Raw genomic sequence first — 26,224 nt, 5'->3', positions numbered from 1 at the left:
GGGTTGTCACCAGCAGAACCAAATAGGTTCTGCTGGTGACAACCCCATTTATAGACTCTAATGTTGTTGCATTAATTTTACAATAGAAATGAGAATTGCAGTCAGCCCTCCCTCTCTGCAGGTTTTGTATTTGTGATTTCAAACAACTTCATATAGAAAATATTTTAAAATAAATAACATAGAACAACAAAAATAAAAATACAGCATAACTATTTATATAGTATTTACCTTGTATTAGGTATTGTAAATAAGTTAGAGATGATTTAAAGCATACAGGAGGATGTGCATAGGTTATTTGCAAACACTACACTATTTTCTATGAGACACTTTAGTATCCATACACTTTGGTATCCATGGAGGTCCTGGAACCAGTTCCCTGCAGATACTGAGGGATGACTGTATTTAGTGATAGGACCCTCTGGGGCAATGTTGATTACTTTTATTTACATATATATATACACACACACACACATATATACACATACATATATGGATATATATACATATATAGATGCACACACACTCATTGTAAAAATGCAATGATTTTATTACAGTTAAAGCTAAATTCCCCTTTGACACTAACCTCCAATTGCAGCATCCTCTTCAGTTTGGTCTACGTGTGGGCCTTTAGGCTTTTCTTCTTGAGAGACAGCACATGCACAAGGGGGGTGGGTAGTATTGTTTGAAGTCTGTTCGTGTTTATATAATGGTATCATATGGTACGTATCATAGTTCAACTTGCTTTTTTCACTCAGTAATATATGTTGGAGGTAAAACTACATTATTTGTGTCTACTATGCATAGAATCTCCTTCTTACCCCCAAGCTCTTGGAGAAGTAAGATAGCATAGATATCCTTAGATTACTAATAAAATGCAAGTTTCTCCATGCGGGGGTTGTGTGGTATGATTGACAGCTGAGTAGCTGGTCTGGAGCACTGGTCAACTGTAGTTAATGTGAACTTAGAGCCAGTGCTGAAAGTTTAAAGTGGGCATGTGTTTTCTTCCTCACTTCTTCACATATCCCTCAATCTATGCCATTTTGACTTGGAGGTTGTTCTTGATAATAGTTTGCATCTCATACAGGTGAGCCTAGATTTAAATTAAGGGGAAAGCAGGTGAAAACTATGTATTTGCTTCTAATACTACCATGCGTTAGGTGCAGGAGTGTGATCTATGATGTAATCACTTAATGCTGTTTCAGCAAATATGTATTGAATATCTGGCAGGTACCAGATACTATTTTAGGCAGTCTGGAGAAACAGAGATGATCCGCTAAAGGCCTTGTTTTCATGGAACATTTATCCTAATGGTAGACGTGAACAATAGGAAAGTTAATAAATATATAGTGTAATGCCACACAGGGAGCTGTACCAGAAAGGAAAATAATTGGAATGAGAGGGTTAAGAACAACTGGGGTTAGAGGGAGCTGCTTTAGATGACATTGCCAGAGATGGTCTCTCTGCAGAGGCCTGAATAAATCTATAGCCCTTAATCTAGTATACAATAGATGTTTAATAAACATTGAAATAAGAGCATAAATAAATTAGAGAAACAGTGGGGACAAACACAAAGTATAATAGTAGCACAAGGTAAAGGAAAGATCATTTCTGTCTGTATTAGGAGAAGCTCCAGTAGGATGATTAAGATGAGACTGAAAAATAAGTAGGCATTGGTCAGAGAGGCAATGGTAGAGAAAACCCTTCCAGGCATAGGTAATAGTGTGTGTACTATTTCAAACAAGAGAGATATGAAAGAGCTTATCAGTTTCCTATTGCTAAAAAACATTACCACAACCTTAGTGACTTAATACAGATTTATGATCTTACAATTCTGGAGTTCAGACATCCAAAATGACAGCAAGCTGTGGGCAAGGCTGTATTCCTTTGGAGCCTCTAGGAGAGAATCTGTTTCCTTTCCTTTTCCAGCATCTAGAGGCTACCTGCATTCTTTGGGTCATGGTTTCATTCCTCTATCTTCAACGTCAGAAGCGTGGCATCTTCAAACCTTCCTGCTTCTGACCTCTGTTTCTGTCATCACATCTCTGATTCTGACCTTCCTGTCTCCTTCTAATAAGGGCCCTTCTGACTACATTAGGCCCACCTGGATAAGCCAGGATAATCTCTTTATGTAACATTAGCTGATTAGCAATCTAAACTATCTTTGCCACCTTAATTCCCCTTTGCCACATAACATAACATATTCATAGGTTCTGAGGATTAGGACCTACATTGACATCTTTGGGGCACTATTGTTCTGCCTTTCACAAGCGTTGTCCATTCAGGGATCTACAAATGGTTTGGGAATGCTCAAGAGTAATGTACAAATAAGGTAATGGGTAATGAAGGGGCTAGATAGTCAAGAGCTAGATTGTCCTGGAGAGCAATGAGAAACTATTTGGTAGGTCAGGGAGTTCTATGATATATTTGGGTGTTTGAGACATCACTTATCCAGGCAGTTGTGTGATGGTAGCTGGCCTAGAAGAGCAGATAAAAGGATATTGATAAAACTCTACATACAGGATATGGAGGAGGTGAATTATATAATACCCTCCAGCTGTCGGAGAACTTAGGCATAAAAGGGACCAAGAGGAAGCAGGTGAATCTCTTACATCAAGTACAGGTATGTAGGATGGGAAAGTAGACTCCCAAATTGTGTCAGAAAATTGACAAATCTTAAATTTAAGCATGTCCAAAATGGCAAGTCATGTGGGAGGATAAGTGGTAAGTCTTTCCAAAGCAGAGGATTACTTTCATTATTCTTTCTTTATGGATCCCACATTCAAGGGGAAAATTAGAGACAAAACTGTATTTCTTCACAAATAAGTACTTAGTTTCCCTAAGGTGATTTGTCAAACTCAAAACTCACAGTCATAGTTTCTGGTCAGAATTTCTGAGACAGTGGAAGCTTGTGTGAATTCATCTATTTCCCCCCAAAAAACATCTGGAAAATTCCCATTTTTATGTAGCATATACCTAATTTATACCTTTTCTGTTGGGGTTTTGGAATTATTAAAATAGTTTGGAGGATATATAGAGGGAGTAAGGGCATGAGACGCTCCACTGCAGTTACCTTCACTCTCCGTGGGTCTCTGAGGTCCCATGGAAAACGGGCCCTTTTAGGTTATTTGCTGTGGTTAAACTCTTCTTTCTCCCGTACTCTGTTCCGCAGACTGGAAAAGCCTATGGGATGTATAGAGCTGTATTTGAATTATTTTATTAGCAAGGTTGATTGAGGCTCTCTACTTTGAGCTGTTTTAAACATAAAAACTGAGAAAATCATATAGGTTGACTATATGTGGAATCGGTTCATAAGCAAATTTATATGAATTATAAAGAGGGCAGAGATTTGATAGATTTTATTTTTCTGATTATGAATTTTATTTTTCAGTAAAAAAGGCAGAATTCTTTGAGAAAAATTTCTGTCTTTATTCTTGTACTGGTTGAATGAATGTATGTATGTATATATGCCATTTTCAGTTATTAAAGGCACATATATGTGTGTGTATATATATATGAATACACAAATAGAATGATATGGAAAGATGGCCAAGTTACATTATTAAATAAAATAACTTGTGGAATTGTATATATGTCATTATTATACCTATATAAAATAAATAAACTGGTGAATATTCTAATGTTAACATTTTAAAGTTCTATACCATGCAACAAGTGTATTTTAATATAGTCTGCGTTTTGGTAGAAGGTTAGTAAGAACTCAATTCAGTATCAGTATCATGAATTACACTTACATATGTGTATATCTTAAAGGATTCTTGATGTCACGAAATCCAGTTTCTTTTTTAATTGGTAAAATAGGCATACCATGGTAGTGTTTTTCCAGAATATAGTAAAATAACTATTGCCTCTGCTTAGTACTTTTAAAACTGTTGTTTTTTCTTCCTATAAAATAAGAAAAATTTAGAAATTATGCTCAAGCATAAAGTAGTAATCAAAATTAAATATAATCCTACTACCCAGAAATTGCCAAAGTTAAATATTTGGTATGCAGAATTAGACTAGTTTCTTTCTGTTCAATTTTTTTAAAATTTCCTGTAATCAAGTTTGATAGTTTTTTCACAGTATATGTCCTACAAACTTCTTATACAGTTTATTCCTAGATATTTTGTTTTTTGTTTGTTTTGAGTGAGATCTTTCCCATTATATTTGAATTGGTCATATTTCTTATGTGACTGAGTACTTTGTTTAACCATTTATATTAGTTCTAATAGTACATCTTTTGGTTCCATTAGTTTTTTCAGGACAATAAGTTTATCTTACACAAACTACAGTGCATAATGTTTTATAATAAAAGTGATATGTAACATTCTGCTTAAAATTTAAAAATGAATTCTGGATGTTAGAAAAATACCGCTTCAGCTGGACTTTGGCCATAATATTTGAACGAAAACACTTAAAATGTTATGGGATCTTTCATAAGAAAATGTCCAAGATTGCGTACCTAGTCAGTAGCAAAAGAACGTTAGTTTCAAAATTTTTCATTATAATACAAGAATCTCTAAAAATGAAAGTTTATTTTGTAATCGATATCATGGCCAACTTTTATTATTGATAAATTAATTTTTTACAATAATTTGATACCACATCCAAGTTGTTTCTACATGTATATATTTTTAAAATTTAATTTAATTTTATTTTAAGTGCCAGGATATGTGTGCCGGACATGCAGGTTTGTTACATAGGTAATTGTGTGATGTACGTATGGTTTGCTGCACGTATGAACCCATCACCTAGGTATTAAGCCCCACTTGCGTTAGCTATCTATCCTGATACTCTCCCTCCACTAACCCCCTGATATGCCATCCTCAGGCCAGTATCCCTGATGAATATTGATGTAAAAATCCTCAATAAAATACTGGCAAACTGAATGCAGCAGTAAATCAAAAAGCTTATCCACCATGATCAAGTTGGCTTCAGCCCCAGGATGAAAGACTGGTTCAACGAATTAATAAACGTAATTCATCACATAAACAGAACTAAAGACAAAACCGGATGATTATCTCAACAGACACAGAAAAAGCCTTTGATAAAGTTCAACATCCATTCATGTTAAAAACTCTTAACAAACTATGTACCCATAGCTAATATCATACTGAATGGGCAAAACCTGGAAGAATTCCCCTTGAACACTGGCACAAGACAGGGATGCCCTCTCCCACCATTCCTGTTCAACATAGTATTGGAAGTTCTGACCAGGGCAATCAGGCATGAGAAATATATAAAGAAATAAAGAGTATTCAAGGCCGGGCGCAGTGGCTCAAGCCTATAATCCCAGCACTTTGGGAGGCCGAGACGGGCGGATCACGAGGTCAGGAGATCGAGGCCATCCTGGCTAACATGGTGAAACCCCGTCTCTACTAAAAAATACAAAAAACTAGCTGGGCGTGGTGGCAGGCATCTGTAGTCCCAGCTACACGGGAGGCTGAGGCAGGAGAATGGCGTAAACCTGGGAGGCGGAGCTTGCAGTGAGCTGAGATCCGGCCACTGCACTCCAGCCCGGGCCACAGAGCAAGACTGCGTCTCAAAAAAAAAAAAAAAAAAAAAAAGTATTCAAATAGGAAGAAAGGAAGTAAAACTGTCTCTGTGTGCAGATGACATGATCCTATATCTAGAAAACCCCATTGTCTCAGCCCAAAAGCTTCTTAAGTTGATAAGCAACTTCAGCAAAGTCTCAGAATACAAAATCATTTGCAAAAATCACAAGCATTCCTATATACCAACAATAGACAAGCAGAGAGCCAAATCATGAATAAACTCCCATTCACAATTGCTACAAAGAGAATAAAATACCAGGAATACAGCTAACCATGGAATTGAAGGACCTCTTCAAGGAGAACTACAAACCACTGCTCAAGGAAATAAGAGAGGACACAAACAAATGGAAAAACATTCCATGCTCATGGGTAGGAGGAATTGATACCGCGAAAATGGCCATACTGCCCAAAGTAATTTATAGATTCAATGCTATTCCCATGAAACTAACACTGACATTCTTCACAGAATTAGAAAAAAAAAAAAAACTACTTTAAACTTCATATGGAACAAAAGAAGAGCCCATATAGCCAAAACAATACTATTTCTACATATTGGTATTGTTTTTAACATCATTTCACCTGGCTGAATCCCCACTGTGGAAAACTCACTATCATGGGGTGATTGACTAGTCTACATATTTATAATCAGTTTAGAGTTTACAAGCTATCCCTATGTAGTACAACCTTAACCCTAAATATAGTTGACTTTTTCCTTCCTCAGTGTATTAAAAAAAGATTTTCTTAGAAAAGAGAAGAATAAGAATATTAAGTGTTAAAAAACTGCATCCTTATATAAATGATGTCTCTCTTATGTTTTCACATCTCTAAAGAAGTCCTGATTTTCCCTGTAGAGACTGGTCATAAATAGACAAATAAATGGCTTCATTTATTTATCTATTTTACAAAAGTGTAGATACTCCATCAACTCTGTAATAATTAACTTTTTGCTAAAATGTTTTTCAACCCTCTAGCTATTGTGACACTGTCATTCTATTATATATCAAAGTGTTCTTCCTGTGCTATAAGAAATTTCTTACAAAAATATTTTCCATAATTGAGTAGATCTAAAAGCCTTAACATTTTGGTAACATTCATAAGCTATTTCTAAAATGTCATATAATGTGAATATGGAATAATTTCTAAAACTAACTGTTCTTAAGTTATTTAACATAAAAAATTCCGTTCAAGTAGCAGTTACTCAGCCAAAGCATTTTAATTACAGGCTGAAATAGCCACTTTGAATTTCTCACTAGTAAGCATAAAATTGAAATTGTCTGGATGATGTATACTTGTTTGGGAATCAGGAAATGTTTGTTTTAATACAGTTTCATAAATCCCTTATCTGAAATATGTGGAGCCAGATATTTTTTAGGTTTTTCAGATTTTTAGAAATGGGATAAAAAACATATGCCCATTATTTTTTTGAAACCCTGTTGGGGCCCCGGCATCATCCCATAATTAAACAGATTAATATTTTTACATAAATGTATGAAGGTTCACATTAATAGTGTAAACTTCAGTTTGGGTCAGGTTTGCCACCAAATGATTGCAGCTCAGGTTGGGTTTGGCCACCATATTAATTATGAAATAAACCTTCATTTTCAGAGATTTTTGTATTATAATGTGAGATTTTGAAACTGAAAGTTCTGCTACTGACTAGGTGTATGATTTTGGTCATTTTTCTGAGCCTCAATCATCTCAAGTGCTAAAATGAGACCTGAACTAAGTAAATTACTTGTGAACTTTGCAGATTCTAAATCTGAATGTCTAATCATTTCTCTCATATAAGAAACATTACAGTGAAATCAGTTTTATAATACCTCAGCTTAGTAACTCTTTAGTTCATAGGCCCTCAACATTTTTGGAAGGCAAGTCGAAATTATACATGATTTATATATAAAGATTAGAGTAATGCAGGTCAGGAAGTATTTCCACTTGGTCTTCTAAATAGTTGGAACCAAATGAGGTTTCCAGTTCATGAAGACAGATTTGGCTACAACTTTGATTTCCAGAATATATTCTAATGTCAGATTTCTTATGGCCACAATTAAAATTTGAAGTATATAGAGATGGTGAGAAACATTTTATGGCTTGCATGGTTTTCTTCTGAAAACCAGGAGGAACAAGTTAGGCAGGGTTAGACCAAGGTAGCCAAAAGGGAATCTGCAAAACCCTATTTTGTTTCAGAACCTCTATGTTTGAGTCTCAATGCCAAGAAAAATGAGGCCTAAATCTAAAGGGGCTGGCTGTCCAATGAAAGAAAACTATACAACTGACCAATAAGAGGACAGGGGAGGTCTTCTATGAGATAAAGATGGCAAACTTGGACAGCTAAGCTATGGGTGGCAGAATTAAATGAAAACCAGGGAGGGGATGTAGTAGGCCTGAGCTGACAAACCAGCATAGATTTATTTCTGGAGGCTTGCTTTGTCTGGTACTTGTGTTATAAAAAGGAGAAAGGTATATTTGCTTATTTTTGGGTGTGGAATGCTCTTCAGTTTTTCATATTTTCTGCCACTCTTATGGTCTTGCTCCTTGTCATTTCTCTCCTTTAACTTACTGATGGCTGCTGAGTGCATTTACATTTGCCATTCCTGTCTGTAGATTATACTTTTAAAGCAGATTAAAATAAATGGGAAGGCTATGGTAGTGACAGGGAGGCTATAGTAAGCACTTAGGAATTCTTGGGGAATTTCCAAAAGTCATGGACCTTAACTATCTTCTCCTCCATTTAAGAAGGTTTAGGTTACTGAAAGGGCCACTAGACATGGATAGTTCAACCTAGTGGATATGGAACACAAACTTTTGAAAAGTGAGTACTGTTATTTAAAGAGCCACCTGAAGAATGTGGAGTGGAAGATGTTTAGCAGGCATCTATACCTGTGAAAGGGAGAAGAAGGAAGTGGGATTGGACAGATGAAGACAACAACTTCAATGCAGGTCCAACAAACTCTAGCCCAGCGTGGCAGAAAGCTCTGGAGCAAATATTACATATCAGAGTGTTCTACATTGGGCCCAAATAGCCTTACACCCCTGCCTTGCTCAGTCACTTGGTATGGGCTGCCCAAGAAAGCATATGCCTTTGGACGAGGCTCTTCTCGCAGCTGAGTCCTACCCTGAAGGGGGTGATGCTGGAGGCTATCTGCAGACTGCATTCCCAGAGCAAGGCAGCAAGTCCTTTGATCTGGCTGGTGCATCTCTATATCTTTCTTTTTTCTTTTTTTTGGTCTTTTATATGTTTATTGGCTATTTGAGTGTCTTTTTTCATGAATTACTTGTTCAAATCTTTTTTTTTTTTAAATATACTTTGAGTTCTAGGGTACATGTGTACAACATGCAGGTTTGCTACATATGTATACACGTGCCATGTTGGTGTGTTGCACCCATCAGCTCATCAGCACCCATCAACTCATCATTTACATCAGGTATAACTCCCAATGCCATCCTTTCCGCCTCACCCTCCCCCATAATAGGCCCCAGTGTGTGATGTTCCCCTTCCCATGTCCAAGTGATCTCATTGTTTAATTCCCACCTATGAGTGAGAACATGCGGTGTTTGGTTTTCTGTTCTTGCAATAGTTTGCTGAGAATGATGGTTTCCAGCTGCATCCATGTCCCTACAAAGGACAAGAACTCATCCTTTTTTATGGCTGCATAGTATTCCATGGTGCATATGTACCACATTTTCTTAATCCAGTCTGTCACTGATGGACATTTGGGTTGATTCCAAGTCTTTGCTATTGTGAATAGTGCCGCAATAAACATATGTGTGCATGTGTCTTTATAGCAGCATGACTTATAATCCTTTGGGTATATACCCGGTAATGGGATGGCTGGATCATATGGTATTTCTAGTTCTAGATCCTTGAGTAATCGCCATACTGTTTTCCACAATGGTTGAACTAGTTTACAATCCCACCAACAGTGTAAAAGTGTTCCTATTTCTCCATATCCTCTCCAGCACCTGTTGTTTCCTGACTTTTTAATGATTGCCATTCTAACTGGTGTGAGATGGTATCTCATTGTGGTTTTGATTTGCATTTCTCTGATGGCCAGTGATGATGAGCATTTTTTCATATGTCTGTTGGCTGTATGAATGTCTTCTTTCGAGAAATGTCTGTTCATATCCTTTGCTCACTTTTTGATGGGGTTGTTTTTTTTTTTCTTGTAAATTTGTTTGAGTTCTTTGTAGGTTCTGGATATTAGCCCTTTGTCAGATAAGTAGATTGCAAAAATGTTCTCCCATTTTTGTCTGTTCACTCTGTTGGTAGTTTCTTTTGCTGTGCAGATGCTCTTTAGTTTAATTAGATCCCATTTGTCAATTTTGGCTTTTGTTGCCGTTGCTTTTGGTATTTTAGACATGAAGTCCTTGCCCATGCCTATGTCCTGAATGGTATTACCTAGGTTTTCTTCTAGGGTTTTTATGGTATTAGGTCTAACATTTAAGTCTCTAATCCATCTTGAATTAATTTTCGTGTAAGGAGTAAGGAAAGGATCCAGTTTCAGCTCTCTACTTATGGCTAGCCAATTTTCCCAGCACCATTTATTAAATAGGGAATCCTTTCCCCATTTCTTGTTTTTGTCAGGTTTGTCAAAGATCAGATGGCTGTAGATGTGTGGTATTATTTCTGAGGACTCTGTTCTGTTCCATTGGTCTATATCTCTGTTTTGGTACCAGTACCATGCTGTTTTGGTTACTGTAGCCTTGTAGTATAGTTTGAGGTCAGGTAGCATGATGCCTCCAGCTTTGTTCTTTTGACTTAGGATTTTATTGGCAATGCAAGCTCTTTTTTGGTTCCATATGAACTTTAAAGCAGTTTTTTCCAATTCTGTGAAGAAAGTCATTTTTATCTTGATGGGAATGGCATTGAATCTATAAATTACCTTGGGCAGTATAGCCATTTTCACAATATTGATTCTTCCTATCCATGAGCATGGTATGTTCTTCCATTTGTTTGCGTCCTCTTTTATTTCACTGAGTAGTGGTTTGTGGTTTTCCTTGAAGAGGTCCTTCAAATCCCTTGTAAGATGTATTGCTAGGTATTTTATTTTCTTTGTAGCAGTTGTGAACGGACTTTCACTCATGATTTGACTCTCTGTCTGCTATTGGTGTATAAGAATGCTTGTGATTTTTGCACATTGATTTTGTATCCTGAGACTTTGCTGAAGTTGCTTATCAGCTTAAGGATATTTTGGGCTGAGATGATGGGGTTTTCTAAATATATAATCATGTCATCTGCAAACAGGGACACTTTGACTTCTTATTTTCCTAACTGAATACCCTTTATTTCTTTCTCTTGCCTGATTGCCCTAGCCAGAACTTCCAACACTATGTTGAATAGGAGTGGTGGGAGAGGGCATCCCTGTCTTGTGCCAGTTTTTAAAGGGAATGCTTCCAGTTTTTGCCTATTCAGTATGATATTGGCTGTGGGTTTGTCATAAATAGCTCCTGTTATTTTGAGATACATTCCATCAATACCGAATTTATTGAGAGTTTTTAGCATGAAGGGCTGTTGAATTTTGTCAAAGGCCTTTTCTGCATCTGTTGAGATAATCATGTGGTTTTTGTCTTTGGTTCTGTTTATATGCTGGATTACGTTTATTGATTTGGATTATGTTGAACTAGCCTTGCATCCCAGGGATGAAGCCCACTTGATCATGGTGGATAAGCTTTTTGATGTGCTGCTGGATTTGGTTTGCCAGTATTTTATTGAGGATTTTTGCATCGATGTTCATCAGGGATATTGGTCTAAAATTCTCTTTTTTTGTTGTGTCTCTGTCAGGCTTTAGTATCAGGATGATGTTGGCCTCATAACAGGAGTTAGGGAGGATTGCCTCTTTTTCTATTGATTGGAATAGTTTCAGAAGGAATGGTACCAGCTCCTCCTTGTGCCTCTGGTAGAATTTGGCTGTGAATCGGTCTGGTCCTGGACTTTTTTCGGTTGGTAGGCTATTAATTATTGCCTCAATTTCAGAGCCTGCTATTGGTCTATTCAGGGATTCAACTTCTTCCTGGTTTAGTCTTGGGAAAGTATAAGTGTCCAGGAAATTATCCATTTCTTCTAGGTTTTCTAGTTTATCTGTGTAGAGGTGTTTATAGTATTCTCTGATGATAGTTTGTATTTCTGTGGGGTCGGTGGTGATATCCCCTTTATCATTTTTTATTGCGTCTTTTTGATTCTTCTCTCTTTTCTTCTTCATCAGTCTTGCTAGCAGTCTACAATTTTGTTGATCTTTTCAAAAAACCAACTCCTGGATTCATTGAATTTTTGGAGGGTTTTTTTGTGTGTCTCTATCTCCTTCAGTTCTGCTCTGATCTTAGTTATTTCTTGCCTTCTGCTAGCTTTTGAATGTGTTTGCTCTTGTTTCTCTAGTTCTTTTAATTGTGATGTTACAGTGTCAATTTTAGATCTTTCCAGCTTTCTCTTGTGGGCATTTAGTGCTATAAATTTCCCTCTACACACTGCTTTAAATGTGTCCCAGAGATTCTTGTATGTCATATCTTTGTTCTCATTGGTTTCAAAGAACATCTTTATTTCTGACTTCATTTTGTTATGTACCCAGTAGTCATTCAGGAGCAAGTTGGTCAGTTTCCATGTAGTCGAGCAGTTTTGAGTGAGTTTCTTAGTCCTGAGTTCTAGTTTGATTGCACTGTGGTCTGAGAGACAGTTTGTTATAATTTCTGTTCTTTTACATTTGCTGAGGAGTGCTTTACTTCCAATTATGTGGTCAATTTTGGAATAAGTGCGATGTGGTGCTGAGAATGATGTATATTCTGTTGATTTGGGGTGGAGAGTTCTGTAGATGTCTATTAGGTCCGCTTGGTGCAGAGCTGAGTTCACTTCCTGGATATTCTTGTTAACTTTCTGTCTCATTGATCTGTCTAATGTTGACAGTGGGGTGTTGAACTCTCCCATTATTATTGTATGGGAGTCTAAGTCTCTTTGTAAGTCTCTAAGGACTTGCTTTATGAATCTGGGTGCTCCTGTATTGGGTGCATATATATTTAGGATAGTTAGCTCTTCCTGTTGAATTTGATCCCTTTACCATTATGTAATGGCCTTCTTTGTCTCTTTTGATCTTTGATGGTTTGAAGTCTGTTTTATCAGAGACTAGGATTGCAACCCTTGCTTTTTTTGTTCTCCATTTGCTTGGTAGATCTTCCTCCATCCCTTTATTTTGAGCCTATGTATGTCTCTGCATGTGAGATGGGTCTCCTGAATACAGAAAACTGATGGATCTTGACTCTTTATCCAATTTGCCAGTCTGTGTCTTTTAATTGGACCAATTAGTTCACTTACATTTAAGGTTAATGTTGTTATGTGTGAACTTGATCCTGTCATTATGATTTTCACTGGTTATTTTGCTTGTTAGTTGATGCAGTTTCTTCCTAGCATCGATGGTCTTTACATTTTGACATGTTTTTCAATGGCTGGTACTGGTTGTTCCTTGCCATGTTTCATGCTTCCTTCAGGAGCTTTTGTAGGGCAGGCCTGGTGGTGACAAAATCTCTAAGCATTTGCTTGTCTGTAAAGGATTTTATTTCTCCTTCACTTATGAAAGTTAGTTTGGCTGGATATGAAATTCTGGGTTGGAAATTCTTTTCTTTAAGAATGTGGAATATTGGCCCCCAGTCTCCTCTGGCTTGTAGAGTTTCTGCTGAGAGATCTGCTGTTAGTCTGGTGGGCTTCCCTTTGTGGGTAACCTGACCTTTCTCTCTGGCTGCCCTTCACATTTTTTCCTTCATTTCAACTTTGGTGAATCTGACAATTATGTGTCTTGGAGTTGCTCTTCTCGAGGAGTATCTTTCTGTTGTTGTCTGTATTTCCTGAATTTGAATGTTGGCCTGCCTGATTAGGTTGGGGAAGTTCTCCTGGATAATATCCTGCAGAGTGTTTTCCAACTTGGTTCCATTTTCCCAGTCACTTTCAGGCACACCAATCAGACATAGATTTGGTCTTTTCACATAAACCCATATTTCCTGGAGGCTTTGTTCATTTCTTTTTCCTCTTTTTTCTCTAGACTTATCTTCTCACTTCATTTCATTCATTTGATCTTCAATCATTGATACTGTTTCTTCCAGTTGATCGAGTCGGTTACTGAAGCTCGTGCATTTGTAATGTATTTCTCGTGTCATGGTTTTTATCCCTATCAGTTCGTTTATGGCCTTCTCTGCATTGATTATTCTAGTTATCCATTCTTCCATTCTTTTTTCAAGATTGGTTTCTTTGTGCTGGGTACGTAGTTCCTCCTTTAGCTCTGAGAAGTTTGATTGACTGAAGCCTTCTTCTCTCATCTCGTCAAAGTCATTCTCTGTCCAGCTTTGATCTGTTGCTGGCGATGAGCTGCATTCCTTTGGAGGGGGAGATGTGCTCTGAGTTTTTGAATTTCCAGCTTTTCTGCCCTGCTTTTTCCCCATCTTTGTGGTTTTATCTGCCTTTGGTCTTTGAAGATGGTGACGTACTGATGGGGTTTTGGTGTGGGTGTCATTTCTGTTAGTTTTCCTTCTAACAGTCAGGACCCTCAGCTGTAGGTCTGTTGGAGATTGCTTGAGGTCCACTCCAGACCCTGTTTGCCTGGGTATCAGCAGTGGAGGCTGCAGAAGATAGAATATTGCTGAACAGCAAGAGTTGCTGTCTGATTCTTGCTCTGGAAGCTTCATCTCAGGGGTGTACGCTGCCGTGTGAGGTGTGTGGTGTCGGTCTGCACCTAGTGGGGCATGTCTCCCAGTTAGGCTACTCAGGGGTCAGGGACCCACTTGAGCAGGCAGTCTTTCCATTCTCAGATCTCAATCTCCATGCTGGGAGATCCACTGCTGTCTTCAAAGCTGTCAGACAGGGTCATTTTCATCTGCAGAGGTTTCTGCTGCTTTTTGTTTAGCTATGCCCTGTCCCCAGAGATAGAGTCTATAGAGTCAGGCAGGCATCCTAGAGCTGCGGTGGCCTCCACCCAGTTCGAGCTTCCTGGTGGCTTTGTTTACCTACTTAAGCCTCAGCAATGGTGGGTGCCCCTCCCCCGGCCTCACTGCTGCCTTGCAGTTAGATCTCAGACTGCTGTGCTAGCAATGAGGGAGGCTCCATGGGTGTGGGACCCTCTGGGCCAGGTGTGGGATATAATCTCCTGGTGTGCCGTTTGCTAAGACCCTTGGTAAAGCACAGTATTAGGGTGGGAGTTACCCGATTTTCCAGGTGTTGTGTGTCTCAGTTCCTCTTGGCTAGGAAAAGGAATTCCCTTCCCCTTTGTGCTTCCCAGGTGAGGCGATGCCTTGCCCTGCTTCAGCTCTTGCTGGTCGGGCTGCACGAGCTGACCAGCACTGATTGTCCGGCACTCCCCATTGAGATGAACCCAGTACCTCAGTTGAAAATGCAGAAATCACCCGTCTTCTGTGTTGCTCACGCTGGGAACTGGAGGCTGGAGCAGTTCCTATTCAGCCATCTTGCTCCGTGTCCCTGCATCTCTATATCTATCAAAAGTGCTATATTACTTGTAATAGAAGTAGTGAATAATTTATTCTTCAATTTAGGTAATTTCTTTCCTCCCAGGAACACAAAATAAAACACATAACAACTTTCTAATAACAAAATTTTTATCAGTCACTGGAACAATCCAGCAGGGGAGGATTAAGAGGGAAAAAATAGGAAAGAGTGGACCAAGAACAAGAAAGGCATGGAAAAACACTAACGGAGGGAGGCTTCTAAGGGCAAGAAAAGCAAATTTTAATAAAATAAAAAGCATTATGGCACCCAGTTACTTCAAGTAACACAGCTTTAAAAACATTTATAAAATAATATTATGAAATTTTAGTTCTCTCTTGTTTTCTTAACAGATACAGAAAAATGAATCAAAGAGACCGACCATTCATGACAATTCAGAGAAATGATAGCTCAGGTATTTTTCCTACTTCCAACTCTGTTTTATTATTTGCACTGGATTATGTACTTTTGAAATGATATACAATTGGAATGTTGATTTTTCAAATATTTAATAATGGAAAGCTTACTTTCTGGTTACGTTGAATGACTGGCCAGTTCCTTACAATGAGTTTATTTTAATCCTCAACAGTGATCAGGATACCCTTGCTTTCTTCTTCTTCTTCTTTTTTTATTATACTTTAAGTTCTGGGGAACATGTACAGAACGTGCAGGTTTGTTACATAGGTATACATATGCCATGGTGGTTTGCTGTGCCCAGCATCCCATCATCTACATTAGGTATATCTCCTAACGCTATCCCTCCCCTAGCCCCCCACCCCCCAACAGGCCCCGGTGTGTGATGTTCCCCTCCCTGTGTCCATGTGTTCTTATTGTTCAACTACCACTTATGAGTGAGAAAATGTAGCGTTTGGTTTGCTGTTCTTGTGTTAGTTTGATAAGAGTGATGGTTTCCAGCTTCATCCATATCCCTGCAAAGGACATGAACTCATCCTTTTCTATGGCTGCATAGCATTCCATGGTGTATATGTGCCACATTTTCTTCAACCAGTCTATCATTGATGAGAATTTGGGTTGGTTCCAAGTCTTTGCTATTGTAAACAGTGCTACAATAAACATACGTGTGCATGTGTCTTTATAGTAGAATGATTTATAATCCTCTAGGTATATACCCAGTAATGGGATTGCTGAATCAAATGGTATTTCTGGTTCTAGATCCTTGAGAAATTGCCACACTGTCTTCCACAATGTTTGAACTAATTTACAGTCCCACCAACAGTGTAAACGTGTTCCTATTTCTCCACATCTTCTCCAGCATGTGTTGTTTCCTGACTTTTTAATGATCACTATTCTAACTGTCATGAGATGGTATCTCACTGTGGTTTTGATTTGCATTTCTCTAATGACCAGAGACGATGAGTTTTTTTTTTTTTTCATATGTTTCTTGGCTGCATAAATGTCTTCTTTTGAGAAGTGTCTGTTCATATCCTTTACCCACTTTTTGATGAGGTTGTTTTTTTCTTGTAAATTTGTTTAAGTTCTTCGTTGATTCTGGATATTAGCCCTTTATCAGATGGATAAATTGCAAAATTTTTCTCCCATTCTGTGGGTTGCCTGTGCACTCTGATGATAGTTTCTTTTGCTATGCAGAAGCTCTTGGTTTTGATTAGATCCCATTTGTCAATTTTGGCTTTTGTTGCCATTGCTTTTGGTGTTGTAGTCATGAAGTCTTTGCCCATGCGTATGTCTTGAATGGTATTGCCTAGGTTTTCTTCTAGGATAGTTATGGTTTTAGGTATTACATTTAAGTCTTTAATCCATCTTGAGTTAATTTTTGTATAAAGTGTAAGGAAGAGATCCAGTTTCAGTTTTCTGCATATGGCTAGCCAATTTTCCCAACACCATTTATTAAATAGGGAATCCTTTCCCCATTTGCTTGTTTTTGTCAGGTTTTTCAAAGATCAGATGCCTTTAGATGTGTGGCTTTATTTCTGAGGCCTCTGGTCTGTTCTGTTGGTCTACATATCTTTTTTGGTACCAGTCCCATGCTGTTTTGGTTGCTGTAGCCTTGTAGTATAGTTTGAAGTCAGGTAGCATGATGCCTGAGGCTTTGTTCTTCTTGCCCAGCATTGTCTTGGGTATGAGGGCTCTTTTTTGGTTCCATAATAGTTTAAAGTATTTTTTTCTGATTCTTTGAAGAAAGTAAATGGTAGCTTGATAGGGATAACATTGAATCTATAAATTACTTTGGGCAGTATGGCCATTTTCACAATATTCATTCTTCCTATCCATGAGCATGGACTATTTTTCCATTTGTTTGTGTCCTCTCTTATTTCCTTGACTAGTGGTTTATAGTTCTCTGTGAAGAGGTCCTTCACATCACTTGTAAGTTGTATTCCTAGGTGTTTTACTCTCTTTGTAGCAATTGTGAATGGGAGTTCACTCATGATTTGGCACTCTATTATTGGTGTATAGGAATGCCTGTGATTTTTGCACATTGATTTTGTATCCTGAGACTTTGCTGAAGTTGCTTATCAGCTTAAGGAGATTTTGGGCTAAGACAATGGGATTTTCTAAATATACAATCATGTCATCTGCAAACAACAATTTAACTTCCTCTCTTCCTATTTGAATACCCTTTATTTATTTCTCTTGCCTGACTGCCCTGGCCAGAACTTCCAATACTATGTTGAAGTGGAGTGGTGAGAGAGGGCATCCTTGTCTTGTGCTGGCTTTCAAAGGGAATGCTTCCAGTTTTTGCCCATTCAGTATGATATTGGTTATGGGTTTATCATAAATAGCTCTAATTATTTTGAGATCTGTTCCAGCAATACCTAGTTTATGGAGAGCTTTAGCATGAAGGGCTGTTGAATTTTATCAAAGGCCTTTTCTGCATCTATTGAGATAGTCACGTGGTTTTTGTCATTGGTTCTGTTTATGTGATGGATTATGTTTATTGATTTGCATTATGTTGAACCAGCCTTGCATCCCTGGAATGAAGCTGACTTGATCATGGTGGATAAGCTTTTTGACCTGCTGCTGGATTCGGTTTGCCAGTATTTTATTGAGGATTTTTGCATTGATTTTCATCAGGCCTGAAATTTTCTTTTTTTGTTGAGTCTCTGCCAGGTTTTGGTATCAGGATAAAATGAGTTAGGGAGGATTCCCTCTTTTTCTATCGTTTGGAATAGTTTCAGAAGGAATGGTACCAGTTCCTCTTTGTACCTTTGTAGAATTCAGCTGTGAATCCATCTGGTCCTGGACTTTTTTTGGTTGGCAAGCTATTAATTACTGCCTCAATTTCAGAACTTGTTATTGTTCTATTCAGAGATTCAACTTCTTCCTGGTTTCGACTTAGGAGGGTGTATGTGTCCAGGAATTTATACATTTCTTCTGGATTTTCTAGTTCATTTGCATAGAGGTATTTATAGTATTCTCTGATGGTAGTTTGTATTTCCGTGGGATCAGTGGTGATATACCCTTTATCATTTTTTATTGTGTCTATTTGATTCTCCTCTTTTTTCTTCTTTATTAGTCTGGCTAGCGGTCTATTTTGTTAGTTTTTTCAAAAAACCAGCTCCTGCATTCATGGATTTTTTTGAAGAGTTTTTCTTGTCTCTATCTCCTTCATTTCTGCTCTGATCTTGGTTATTTCTTTTCTTCTGCTAGCTTTTGAATGTGTTTGCTCTTGCTTCTCTAGTTCTTTTAATTGTGATATTAGGGTGTCAATTTTAGATCTTCTCCATGCTTTCTCTTAGGGCATTTAGTGACATAAATTTCCCTCTAAACACTGCTTTAAATGTGTCCCAGAGATTCTGGTACATTGTGTCTTTGTTCTCACTGGTTTCAAAGAACTTATTTATTTCTGCCTTAATTTTGTTGCTTATCCAGTAGTCATTCAGGAGCAGGTTGTTCAGTTTCCATGTAGTTGTGTAGTTTTGAGTGAGTATCTTAATCCTGAGTTCTAATTTGATTGCACTGTGATCTAAGAGACTGTTATGATATCCATTCTTTTGCATTTGCTGAGGAGTGTTTTACTTCCAACTCTGTGGTCAATTTTAAAGTAAGTGCGATGTGGTGCTGAGAAGAATGTATATTCTGTTGATTTGGGGTGGACAGTTCTGTAGCTGTCTATTAGGTCTGCTTGGCCCAGAGCTGAGTTCAAGTCCTGAATATCCTTAATTTTCTGTCTTGTTGATCTGTCTAATATTGACCGTGGGGTGTTAAAGTCCCCCATTATTATTGTGTGGGAGTCTGTCTCTTTGTAGGTCTCTAAGAACTTGCTTTATGAATCTGTATTGGGTGCATATATATGTAGGATAGTTAGCTCTTCTTGTTGCTTTGATCTCTTTAGCGTTATGTAGTGCCCTTCTTTGTCTCTTTTGATCTTTGTTGGTTTAAAATCTGTTATGTCAGAGACTGGGATTGCAACCCCTGCTTTTTTTTTTTTTTCTTTTGCTTTCCATTTGCTTGGTAAATATTCCTCCATCCCTTTATTTTGAGCCTGTGTGTATCTTTGCATGTGAGATGGATCTCCTGAATACAGCACACTCTTGGGTCTTGACTCTTTATTCAGTTTGTCAGTCTGTGTTTTTAATTGGGGGCATTTAGCCCATTTACATTTAAGGTTAGTATTGTCATGTGTGAATTTGATCCTGTCATCATGATGCTAACTGGTTGTTTTGTCTGTTAGTTGATGCAGTTTCTTCATATTGCCGATGGTCTTTACAATTTGGTATGTTTTTGCAGTGGCTGGTACCGGTTGTTCCTTTCCGTATTTAGTGCTTCCTTCAGGAGTTCTTGTAAGGCAGGCCTGGTGGTGACAAAATCTCTCAGCATTTGCTCGTCTGTAAAGGATTTTATTTCTCCTTCATTTATGAAGCTTAGTTTGGCTGGATATGAAATTCTGGGTTGAAAATCTTTTCTTTAAGAATGTTGAATATTGGCCCCCACTGTCTTCTGGCTTGTAGGGTTTCTGCAGAGAGATCCACTGTTAGTCTGATGGGCTTCCCTTTGTGGGTAACTGAACCTTTCTCTCTGGCTGCCCTTAACATTTTTACCTTCATTTCAACCTTGGTGAATCTGATGATTATGTGTCTTGGGGTGGCTCTTCTGGAGGAGTATCTTTGTGGTGTTGTCTCTATTTCCTGAATTTGAATGTTGGCCTGTCTTACTTGGTTGGGGAAGTTCTCCTGGATAATATCCTAAAGAGTGTTTTCCAACTTGGTTCCATTCTCCCTGTCACTTTCAGGTACACCTATCAAACATAGGTTTGGTCTTTTCACATAGTCCCATATTTCTTGGCAGCTTTGTTTGTTCCTTTTCATTCTCTTTTCTCTAATCTTATCTTCACATTTTATTTCATTAAGTTGATATTCAGCCTCTGATATCCTTCCTTCTGCTTGATCCATTTAGCTATTGATACTTGTGTATGCTTCATGAAGTTCTTGTACTGTGTTTTTCAGCTCCATCAGGTCATTTATGTTCTTCTCTAAACTGGTTATTCTAGTTAGCAGTTCAACTAATTTTTTCAAAGTTCTTACTTCCTTGAATTAGGTTAAAACATGCTCCTTTAGCTCGGGGGAGTTTGTTATTACCCATCTTCTGAAACCTACTTCTGTCAATTCGTCAAATTCATTTTCCATCCAGTTTTGTTCCCTTGCTGGCAAGGTGTTGTGATCCTTTGGAGGGGAAGAGGCATTCTGGTTTTTAGAATTTTCAGCCTTTTGGCACTGCTTCTCCCCATCTTCGTGGATTTATCTATCTTTGGTCTTTGATGTTGGTGACCTTTGGATGGGGTTTCTTTTTTGTTGATGTTGATGGTATTCCTTTCTGTTCATTAGTTTTCCTTCTAACAGTCAGGCCCCTCTGCTGCAGGTCTGCTGGAGTTTGCTGGAGGTCCACTCCAGACCCTGTTTACCTGGGTATCACCAGTGGAGGCTGCAGAACAGCAAAGGTTGCTGCCTGTTCCTTCCTCTGGAAGCTTTGTCCCAGAGGGGCACCCACCAGATGCCAGCTGGAGCTCTCCTGTATGAGGTGTCTGTCTGCCCCTGCAGGGAGGTGTCTCCCAGTCAGAAGACATGAGGGTCAGGGACCCAGTTGAGGAGGCAGTCGGACCCCTAGCAGAGCTCGAACACTGTGCTTGGAGATCCACTGCAAGGAGTTGACAGGCAGGGAAGTGTAAGTTTGGTGAAGCTGCACTTAGAGCCGCCTGCCCCGTCCTCCAGGTGCTCTGTCCCTGGGTGATGGGAGTTTTATCTATAAGCCCCTGACTGAGGCTGCTGCCTATTTTTCAGAGATGCCCTGCCCAGAGAGGAGGAATCTAGAGAGGTAGTCTGTCTACAGCAGCTTTGCTGAGCTGCAGAGGGTTCTGCCCAGTTGGAACTTCCCTGTGGCTTTGTTTACACTGTGAGAGGGAAATCACCTACTCAAGCCTCAGTAATGGTAGACAACCCTACCCCCACCAAGCTCAATCATTCCTGGTCAACTTCAGACTGCTGTGCTGGCAGCGGGAATTTCAAGCCAGTAGTTCTCAGCTTGCTGGGCTCCATGTGGGTGGGATCCACAGAGCTAGACCACTTGGCTCCCTGACTTCAGCCCCCTTTCCAGGGGAGTGAACGGTTCTGTCTCACTGGCATTCCAGGCACCACTAGGGTATGAAAAAACTCCTGCAGCTAGCTCGGTGTCTGCTGAAATGGCTGCCTGGTTTTGTGCTTGAAACCCAGGGCCCTGGTAGAGTAGGCATTCAAGGGAATCTCCTGATCTGTGGGTTGCAAAGACCATGGGAAAAGCATAGTATTTGAGCTGGGGTGCACCATTCCTCATGTCACAGTCCCTCATGACTTCCCTTGGCTAGGGGAGTTGGGAAACTCCTTGTGCTTCCTGGGTGAGGTGACACCCCACTGTGCTTCAGCTTGCTGTCCGTGGGCCGCACCCACTGTCTAACCAGTCCCAGTGAGATGAGCCAGGTACCTCAGTTGGAAATGCAGAAATCACCCACCTTCTGCATTGATCTAGCTGGGCACTGCAGGCTAGAGCTGTTCCTATTTGGCCATCTTGCCAGGTCTCCCTACCCTTGCTTTCTTTCACTGTGATTGGCCTGAAATCATTTGAGAGCTTTCTATAGTCATGTGATCCATGATTTACTTAATAAATCCTAATTACTTTATATGACACAGATGAATTATTCATATAATTGAGGTGGAAGTACATGTTTTGTTTGAGTTACTCAAGTTATTGTATACTTTATGCTACTCGAACTTAGAGTAACCCTTGCTTGTGTTTTGCTTTATCCAAATGGCTCATATCATACCGGACTAGGACATTGTATGTATTTGGATGTAGATTACTCAAACATTTTACATGATTTTAATATCTTTCAATGTATTAAAATTTTAGCTTTCAGTTTCAACCTTTTTTCAAATTTAATTAAAATTATTTTGATTTTTCTAAGTTAAAAATGCATCTATGATTAAAAAATCTATTTATATAATTTGATTTATAATGATGTGATACTTAATATTCATAGTTGATGTCTATCACATTTTAAATAAAAAGAATGAGTTAACAGTCATCATACTTTGTAGCTTGGCATTATAATTTTCTAAAATCTTCAATATACAGTACTAATTTAGCTGAAAGCATTCCCTCTGTACCCTTTAAGAAGTAATGTTGTGCAAGAAATAAAGGGGCTATATTATAATAATTTCTAGAAATAGAGGCCTCAAATATATTATCAATATTGTAATATATTGTTTCTTGTATTTGCTTAAAAATATTTAAAAATAAGATCTGAAGTCAATATGTTGCCCTAATTATATTTTGACTTCCAATAACATGATATTCTTTCTTTGTCATTTTTCTATTTTTATACCTAATAGATAATCTGGTATTGCATATGAAAAATGAGATGAGAAACACCAAGTACAAACCAGTAGACTATCAACAATTGCGTGTATTAACTGAAGCAAAGAAATTAGCTTCTGCCTCTGCAGAGCTAAAGGTTAGAAGTTATGTGTGTATGTGTTTTTCTAGTTTTAGAGAATTGAATTGCTAGAAAGTGTTTACAATGTCAATGTGAAAATAAATGACATTCCAAATAGTTGTTAGAAACTCCCAGGTAGTAATAATAGTGAATAGCAGCTAACATTTATCGAATGCTCTCAGAAACCATTATATAGTTTACATGCATTCATGCATTACCCATTTAATGTTCAGAACAACTCCTTGAGGTCTGAATTCAACTTTATTTTTTGAAAGACAGTTATTTTATTAGCTTTCAACAACTTCCAACTTAATCTGAAGAATAAAAATTGTTAGTAATTACCAGCTGCGGACTATTATCTGATTAAGACTCCTTCTCCAACACTATACAAATATGTCCTCAGGTGCTCTCTTTTCTAGAATTCCGTTTTTGGCTTAAAGATATGTTCCAAGCCAGGGTGAACCTAGGCTAGATTTGAAAGGAGATTATGTGCAAGTGATTTTGCACAGTATTTTAGGACCATGTATAGTTTAGGATTATTCACACAGTATGATTCTTTCTTGTGGAAATAATAGAGTTCATTAAAAACAGTATTTTCATTACTTGACTGCAGTAAAAAACAGATTAGGTGAAGCAACTTGTTACATAATTTGCATGTTGTTTGTATTCACAATTTTCATGGTTTGTTCATTTTGCCTTTTATTGTTAATACCTTTTTTAATAGAAGGCAATTGTTATGATTTCAAAGCACATTTGATACTCTATTCTGGAGAGATTACCATATATTCATGGGCTATATCTCCTCAAACTAAGGCAAACACTTAAAAGCCAGGGCATTATTTATTTGGTTTATATAACTTTAAAATAAGTTAATGTTATGGGAACATTCAAAGAAATTTTGTGGTACAGTCACTTATATTACTATCATCCTAACAAAACTTTTAATATTCCTGACTTCTGTTTATTGTACACATATATATAAACATAAACATAATACGCATTTTATTTTTCCCATGATAAGCATAGACATGAAATCATGTATACTTTTCTCCCTAACAGTCTGTCACATAATCTTTTAAATACTTAATTGTTCAAGCCAGTGCATATTTATTATGTGTCTACTATTTGCCTTGAAGATACAATGGTAAGCAAAATATAGCCCTTACCTTTATGAAATTTACTGTTTGCTGGGGGAGGGAGAGGAGTCAGTGTTTATCAAATAAGCCTGGAAGTAAAATTATCCCAAGTATAAACTGCAATAAAATCTATGCGGTCTAGTGTATAATAGGATTTGATCTTCACTGAGTGGTTAGGGAAGGTTTTTCTGAGGAAGGGATATTGGAATTGGGATCTCAAGGCCAATAAAGTACAAAGTTACAATGAAATCAGTTCTGGTGTTCTATTGCACAGTAGGGTGAGGATGAATAACAGTAAGGTATTGTATATTACAAAACAGAAGAGAGGCTGTTGAACATACTCCCCACAAAGAAATGATAAATGCATGTGACGATGGCCGTGCTAAATACCCTGATTTAATGTATATTTTTATATAACGTATATATGTATCAAAACATCAAATTGTGCCCATAAATATGCACAATTACAATATGTCAATTAAAAATATAATACAAAAGAATTAACTAGGTAAAAACAGGAGTGACAAGTACTCCGAAGAGAAAATGATCCATGCATTATCCCACCCCAATTTTTAGATATTTGAGATGTACCCAATTTTGTGATAATAGAAATTATGCTACTTCAAGCATAGAGACTTTTCATGTTTTAGAATCCTCTACTCTCATGGGAAAAATTCCCATGATTGGGACATCTGGATCAAAAGTGTGACTGTTTTTTAGTGTTTTTGAGACCTGTTACCAAGTTTCTTTCCCAAGGTATTGTTTTAATGAAGATACCAAACAAATGTATTCTCTACACCCTTGTCAGTATTGGAATAGATAAATAAATATTCATGTATGTATATATACACACTTATATTTGTAATACCATCCATCCATCCATCCATTCGAGATGTACCAAAAAAGACATTTTGACTGAATGTAGGATGGTTGAGTGTTAAAATCAGTAGTTTGTCAAAGTGAATTTCTCTTTGGTGATAGACTCATTATGAAAGAATCAATATATTTCAGATTTTTAATTATTATTGTGGTCTTTATAGTTTGATATCAAGTGCAGGAACAGTAATTTCTCAGCACTGTCAGCCACTGGATTGCTACTCTGGTCATTGTATTTACATATTTGTGCGGTTAAACAGATGCTCACGTTCAACTGGCATTTTAAATAACATCAGTAACCTTTGTGTTCATAGCGGAATGTAATTCAGGAAGAAGCTTTTCTAGAAATAACTGTGTACCTGGGATTCATAGCTTGGCAAATCTCAACAACATCCTTTGTCTTTAACTAATGAAAACGGTTCACAGTCTGTAGCAATCATTTTGACAAGCTTTTGCTTCCATTTTCAGTCTCCGTAGATTCATGATGATAAGGAATTGTCCTTTTAAAGCATTTTGGGATGTCTGCTGTTTTGAATTTCAGTTAGTGAGAACAAAATGTGTCCTAGGTACTTCATCATTTTCTAACACTTGCTTTTTTTTCTTCATGCAGTTTTCATTTTTTATTATATCTGGATTAAGGAAAATGCATTGGGAAGATTGTTGTACGTTATTTTTTGGAGTCTTCCCTTCTAATTTAATTTAGAGGTGGCAAGTTGACATTTTGCTTTTAATTTATTCTTGTAAGTTGTGAACAATTGCCAAATAGGACTTTTTCTTAAAAGACTCATGGCTTAAGTGGAATTAAATAAATGGAAATTGAATACAACTCAAAGTTTTTTTTTAATGTCCTGAATGCTAAGATAAAAAATAGTCCACACTAACTAGAATTATGATTATAATAGTATTTCTGTTATTCTTTCATATATTACTTGAATTAAAAATATATAGGCTCGGCCGGGCGCGGTGGCTCAAGCCTGTAATCCTAGCACTTTGGGAGGCTGAGACGGGCGGATCACGAGGTCAGGAGATCGAGACCATCCTGGCTAACACAGTGAAACCCCGTCTCTACTAAAAAATACAAAAAAAAAAAACTAGCCGGGCGAGGTGGCGGGCGCCTGTAGTCCCAGCTACTCGGGAGGCTGAGGCAGGAGAATGGCGTGAACCCGGGAGGTGGAGCTTGCAGTGAGCTGAGATCCGGCCACTGCACTCCAGCCTGGGCGACAGAGCGAGACTCTGTCTCAAA

General features: G+C 37.9%; 1 protein-coding gene across 3 annotated transcripts in view; it reads left to right on the top strand.

Moving 5' to 3' along the window:
• The window catches only part of CCDC148 (coiled-coil domain containing 148), a 292,285-nt gene that overhangs the window by 87,717 nt on the left and 178,344 nt on the right, over positions 1–26,224 (top strand). For 2 of the 3 annotated variants that reach the window (XM_023217510.2, XM_023217509.2), the window contains exon 2: positions 22,866–22,987. Coding sequence is in view for 2 of the 3 variants with exons in the window: in XM_023217509.2 (XP_023073277.2) it covers positions 22,866–22,987 (122 nt within the window). In the remaining variant the exon portion in view is untranslated. Of the gene's footprint in view, positions 1–15,380; positions 15,443–22,865; positions 22,988–26,224 lie in introns of all 3 variants that reach the window. The other variant, XM_026447716.1, reaches the window with a different exon arrangement.

This window comes from Piliocolobus tephrosceles, chromosome 11 (genome assembly GCF_002776525.5).
Source record: "Piliocolobus tephrosceles isolate RC106 chromosome 11, ASM277652v3, whole genome shotgun sequence".
In the NCBI taxonomy this organism is placed as follows: Eukaryota; Metazoa; Chordata; class Mammalia; order Primates; family Cercopithecidae; genus Piliocolobus; species Piliocolobus tephrosceles.
The sequence above is the reverse complement of the archived record's forward strand: the minus strand, read 5'-3'. Positions and strand labels throughout refer to the sequence as shown.